We start from the raw sequence: 6299 nt of genomic DNA, 5'->3' as shown, positions 1-6299 counted from the left end.
CATAAGAGAAAAAAGGCTTAAGTATAGGAACATGAACAAGATGAGCGTCAGGCAAACGATGCTTAGGTGCCATCGTGACTTATGGAGAGGTGTAGAGATTTAGAATTTCAAAGAGGGGGAAATACATTCACAGGAAAAAGGAAAGAATAAATGTTGGGCAAAGAAATATTTGTCATGACAGGCAGGAACCTCTTTTTAAAAGGTTCCTCTCTGGATCAGGGGAGGAGCCAAGATGGCGGCGAGGAAGGGAGCGCTGTAAACTTCATCTGCCACATCTATCGAACTGAGAAGGACGTTACTCCCACCTGCAAGAGCGGAAGGAGAGGGCACCTGAGTGGCTCAGTCGGTTAAGCGTCCGGCTTCGGCTCAGGTCATGATCTCATGGTTCGTGCGTTCAAGCCCCGTGTCAGGCTCTGTGCTGACAGCTAGCTCAGAGCCTGGAGCCTGCTCTGGATTCTGTATCTCCCTCTGTCTCTGACCCTGCCCTGCTTTGCTGTCTCTCTCTCTCTCTCAAAAAAAATAAATAAATAAATAAATAACATTTTTAAAAAAAAGAGCAGAAGGAGAAAACACAGACTCAAGAAAGAAGACAACCTCAAAGGTGCCTGAGTGAGTGAGTGCGAACTCGGGAGATTGGAAAATGGGCCAGCCCGAGATGGCAGGGGAGGCGGGAGCCCCAGCCCAATACGGGGCAAGTGTGCGGGGTCTAAGAGAGAAAGGGAAGAGACAGAGATTGTGAACACGCTCATAGTACTGTCTCTGGAAAAGAAAGAATGTTTAACCCCACTCAGAGAAAAAACTCTCACTCCGTATGTAACTGCTGGGTAGCCCAAATCCCAAACCTGGGTGACACAAGGGAGAAAACAGCTTCCAGCCCTGCGCCATCCGGGCAGGAAGTCGGCGTCCCTGGCTCAGGCACCAGGGCGCTCACTTCGGCTGGGCTGCAGGAGTGGGGGCACATACCTCATTTCCACGGTTCATCTCGCCCCCAGCATTGGCCGCGCAAATCCTGAATCCCGGGTGCCAACAGAGAAAAACTAGACCCCACTCCTACGTGATCCTGGCAGGGAGTTGGTGACGGTTGGGGGCGGGGGGGCCGCGCTTGCTCCCGCTGCAGGAGCGCACAGCTCATTTCCAGCAACGCCCGGTGCCTCGCTGGCCGCCTTGCACAACACCTGCATGAATCCCAGGGGTGCCAATGAAACTGATCCCTCCCCCAATGTGAACCCGATTCAGGCTGGGGGCTGGGAGAAAAACAACCAGGAGGAGGGAAGGGCGGCTGGTTCCTTCTCAGCCTGATTCCGGGGACGGAGGTGGGGCCTCCGAACAAGAAGGCTGGGTCCCTTCCTTCTACTCTGGCTGGGGGTTGGGGGGGGGGAAGCAAAAGTCTGTCGCTCTGGCTCTCCTGAGTCTCCAGAAAAAGGGGAAAGCCGTTGTTGTGAGCTCATGAATTACAGGAAGCGGGGGGTGGGGGGTGCTGGGTGGGGTACAGGGCATTTGGAAAACCTGGCAGATAACCCGATGGCAGCTCTGCATGTCCTTCGAGTTGGAGTCACTCCAGTGTGGTGGGGGTTCCCCACTATTGATGGGGATTGCGGTCTCTGGGGCTGTGGGCTGCCTGGGTCGAGAGGGCTGCTGCTGCCGCCGCCACTGGAAATAGGGGCGGTTCCGAGGGCGCTGGGGCTCAGGCTGGACCCATCCGTGGGGCCTTGGCTGGGATTGGTCTCACCATCCCCACCTTCTGTTGCAGGATGCTGGGGAGGCCTGGGGCGGAAAGGCCTTCGGTACCCAGGCCGGAATCTGGGTGGGGAGACCCGCTCATCACCCTGCTGTAGGACCCTCTCCGATGGGGCCATCTCTTTGGGCTCTACTCCGTCGGGGACCTGTAGGGGCTGCTGCTGGCCGGTGGCCCGAGGGCCTTGCACAAAGCGCCGGCGGTAGAAGAAGGCTGCTCACCTCGCCTCAGGCAGCGGCAGCACAAATCCCAGCTGGCACCAAGAGAAACTGTCCCCTCCCCCTATGAGATCCTGGTTCAGAAGCCAGGCACCGGTTGAGGTCAAGGAGGTTGTTTCCTACTTTCTCCTCAAGGGTTTTGATGATTTCCTGTCTCACATTCTGGTCCTTCAACCATTTTGAGTTGATTTTTGTGTATGGTGTAAGAAAGGGGTCTAGTTTCATTCTTCTGCATGTGGCTGTCCAGATCTCCCAGCACCACCTGCTAAAGAGGCAGGCTTTTTTCCATCGGATACTCTTTCCTGTTTTGTCAAAAATTAATTGGCCGTCCATTTGTGGGCCCAGCTCTGGGTTCTCTATTCTATTTCATTGGTCTATGTGTCTGTTTCTGTGCCAATACCATACTGTCTTGATGATCCTTGACCTCAACCACAGTAATTGAAAGTAAAGGGATGGACAAATATCTATCATGTGACTGGAATCCAAAGGAAAAAAGGAGTAGCCATATTTATTTCAGACAAACTGGACTTTAAAGTAAAGGCAGTAATAAGAGATGAAGGACATTATATAATAATGCCAGGGTCTCTCCATCAGGAAGAGCTAACAATTATAAATATCAATGTGCCAAACTGGGGAGTGCCCAAATACAGAAAACAATTAATCACAGACAGAAACCATCTTATTGATAAGAATGTGCTAATTGCAGGGGACTTTAATACTCCACTGACAGCAAAGGATAGATCAACCAGACAGAAAAATCACTAAATAAACAATGGACCTGAACGTCATATTGGAACAGATGGAATTGATTGATATATTTAGAACTCTGCGTCCTGAAATTAGGAAATTCAACTTCTTTTCGATGGCACATGGCACATCCAAGATAGATCACATACTGGGACATAAAGCAGCCCTCCGTAAGTATAAACAAATGGAGATCATACCATCCACACTTTCAGATCACAATGCTATGAAACTTGAAATTAACCAAGAAAAAATTCTGGAAAACCTCTAAAAATGTGGAGGTTAAAAACCACCATACTAAAGAATGATGGGGCTAATAAGGCAATTAGAGAAGAAATTAAAAAATATATGGAAACCAATGAAAACGAAATACAACAATCCAAGATCTCTGGGACCCAGCAAAGGCAGTCCAAAGGGGAAAGTATATTGCAATCCAGGCCTATTTCAACAAACTACTAAAAGCGCAAATTCAAAGTCTAACAGAGCACCTACTGGGACTAGAAGGGGAGCAGCAAGAGCACCCTTAACCCAGCAGATGAGATCAGGGCAAAAATAAACAATATAGAATCCAAAAGAACAGTCGAGCAGATCAACGAAACCAAGAGTTGGTTCTTTGAAAAAATAAACAAAATCAATAAACCTCTAGCCAGGCTCCTCAGAAAGAAAACAGAGGCACCCAGATAGATAAAATCATGAATGCAAGAGGATCTATTACAACCAATCCCTTAGAAATACAAGCAATCATCAGAGATTACTATGACAAAGTATATGGCAACCAACTGGACAACCTAGAAGAAATGGACAAATTCCTGAATGCACATGCACTACCAAAATTCACACAGGAAGAGATAGAAAGCATGAATAGACCAATAACCAGTGAGGAAATTGAATCTGGTATCAAAAATCTCCCAAGGAATAAGAGCCCAGGGCCAGACGGCTTCCCAGGGGAATCCTACCAGACATTTAAAGCAGAGCTCATACCCATTCTTCTCAAACTATTCCAAAAAATAGAAATAGAAGGAAAACTTCAAACTCATTCTACGAAGCCAGCATCACCTTGATACCCAAACCAGGCAGAGACCCAGCACAAAAAGACAACTACAGACCAACATCCTTAATGAATACAGATGCAAAAATACTCAACAAGATACTGGCAAATCGAATTCAACAGCATATTAAAAAAAATTATCCATCATGATCAAGTGGGATTCATTCCTAGGTTACAGGGATGGTTCAATATTCGCAAATCCATCAACGTGATCCACGACATTAACGAAAGAAAGGATAAAAACCATATGATCCTGTCGATAGACGCAGAAAAAGCATTTGACCTAATACAGGAACTGTTCTTACAAATAGAACCCTTGAGAGAGTCAGAATAGAAGAAACGTACCTAAACATTACAAAGCAGTTTATGAAAAGCCCACAGCTAAGATCATCCTCAATGGGGAAAAACTGAGAGCTTTCCCCCTGAGATCAGGAACACGACAGGGGTGCCCACTCTCACCACTGTTGTTTAACATAGTGCTGGAAGTCCTAACATCAGTAATCAGACAACAAAAGGATTGGCTAAGAAGTCAATCTAAAGAAGTCAAGCCTGAGGATTCCGCAGTGTCCACTTGAAACCCCGCCGACGTGTTTGTATCACAAACAAGGAAGACAGAATGAACGAAGAGGGTAGGGGAAAACATCTTTTTTTTCCAAAACCAGAAATATGGGGAAAGAGTAGAGGTTTGGGACAGGCACGGGGCTGGGGGGCGCGGGAGTGGCGAGTGTGAACACAGACCATCCCTCTTATTTAGCTGTGGAAGTAAGAGCAGTGAGCTCTGTACCCAGCATAGAGAGCGTGAACATTCTAGTTTTGCACACGTGTGTGCGTGCGTGTGTGTGCTTAAACACACACGGTTCAGCTGTGAAAAGCTAAGTGGCAAGAACGGGGTCACTGGGTAAGGGAAGGCCACGGTGGCCACTGTTGGCTCGGGCTCCCAGAGAAATGAAAAGGCCTGTGGGCTACCGCCTGTCCCCTCCCGGGCAGCGTCAGGCTGCCGCCGCGTCACAAACGGCCCCGGAAGCTGGAGGGCTGGAGCCACACGCCGTTAGTGTCTCCTTCCGAGAGCCCAGGCTTCCAGCGCCGGGCCTGCCTCCTGCAGGCTCCACTGGGGCCAGACGGGCTGCTTCCCGGGGACACCGCACGTGGCCGTGGCCGCGGCTGTGGGTGGGACCTCACCACAGGGCTGCTCGTGTGGGTTCACACACAGGGTGGCTTCCCCGGAGAGAGGATCCCAGTGATCCTGACCATCTAGCCCAGGAGTCACGCACGGCAGGACCAGGACAGTCTTTTTTGTTTTTCTTAAGTTTATTCATTTATTTTGAGAGAGAGTGCGAGTGCGAGCCAGGGGAGGGGGACAGGGGAGAGAGAATCCCAACCAGCCTAACACAGAGCCAGACACGGGGCCTGACCTCACGACCCTGGAATCATGACCTGAGCTGAAATCAAGAACTGGAAGCTTAGCTGAGCCGCCCGGGCGTCCCTAGCACAGTCTGTTCATTAGCAACGCGTCAGTGGTTCAGCCCACACTCAAGGGGAGAGGCACAAGGCACAAAGCTCCTCTTCTCGAAGAGAGGGATATCAGAGAATGGAGTGACAAGGTTTAAAGCCACCACCAGTCCCTTCCAGGGAAGGCATGGGCACGGCAGTGACCTGGGCCCCGTGGGCAGCTCCGAGATGCCAGGCAGGCGTGTAACTGGGGCAAGGGCTGGTCCGTCCTCCTGCCGGGCACACTACGGGCCCCTCGGGCTCTCAGTTCCAACACACCTCCTGACACCAGGGGATTTTGCCCACCGACCCATTCTCTGACACCAACTGGGGGGCTAATTCCCCAGTTAGGGTCAGACTCCACAGGACCGCCCCCACTTCAGACCCACCAGTCGTGGGTCCCCAGGCCACCCACACTCTGTCCCACTGGGCCACAATGTGGGGGTTCCAACCACTCCCCTTCCTCAGGCTTGATAATTGCTAGAACAGCTCACACAGAACTCAGGAAAGCACTTTACTTACGACGGTTTATTCTAAAGGGTATGATGCGGGCAGAGAGAGGAGGCGGGTGACGTGGTGCGTAGGGCGAGGTCCAGAAGGGTCCCAAGTGCAGAAGCTTCCATCCCCAGGGGGTTAGAGCGTGCTGCCCTCCTGGAAGGTGGGCATGTTCATCACCCCGAAGTCCTCCAAACCCCTGTGCCTAGAGGTTTTAGGGAGGCCCCGGTGTGTTAGCACAACTGACCGAATCCCTGACTGGTGGGAAATAATCTCTGCCCTTCACGTCTTTCTGGGCCAGAGCCCAGCGCGGGGACACAGGTGAGCGCTCAGAGTGGGCGGCGGCCACCTTGGAGGACAGGCCGCTCACACCGAGTGCCAGGCGGGCTCCCCTGGGCAGTGTCACCACCACCATCTGTGCTGCCCTCACTGGGGTCTGAGACCCCAGTGCCCACAAGAAAACTGGTCCCTGAAACCCGCGGGGAGGGGAGGGACGGGAGGGAGGAGGGGAAGGTTCCAGAGCCCGGAACAGAAGCAGGGCCTCACCGCACCCCCGGGGTGGTCCCTCTCC

The 6299-nt window shown here is 51.5% G+C and overlaps 1 protein-coding gene across 1 annotated transcript in view; it reads right to left on the bottom strand.

The window, feature by feature from the left end:
* Window positions 1–6299, bottom strand: part of LOC115292539 (zinc finger protein 420-like) — a 64890-nt gene that overhangs the window by 22979 nt on the left and 35612 nt on the right. The window contains exon 5 of the mRNA XM_029940611.1: window positions 4317–4332. Within this exon, the coding sequence (XP_029796471.1) occupies window positions 4317–4332 (16 nt within the window). The remainder of the gene's footprint in view (window positions 1–4316; window positions 4333–6299) is intronic.

This window comes from Suricata suricatta, chromosome 5, assembly GCF_006229205.1.
Source record: "Suricata suricatta isolate VVHF042 chromosome 5, meerkat_22Aug2017_6uvM2_HiC, whole genome shotgun sequence".
Classification (NCBI taxonomy): domain Eukaryota; kingdom Metazoa; phylum Chordata; class Mammalia; order Carnivora; family Herpestidae; genus Suricata; species Suricata suricatta.
This window is presented reverse-complemented; position numbering and strand designations above follow the sequence as displayed.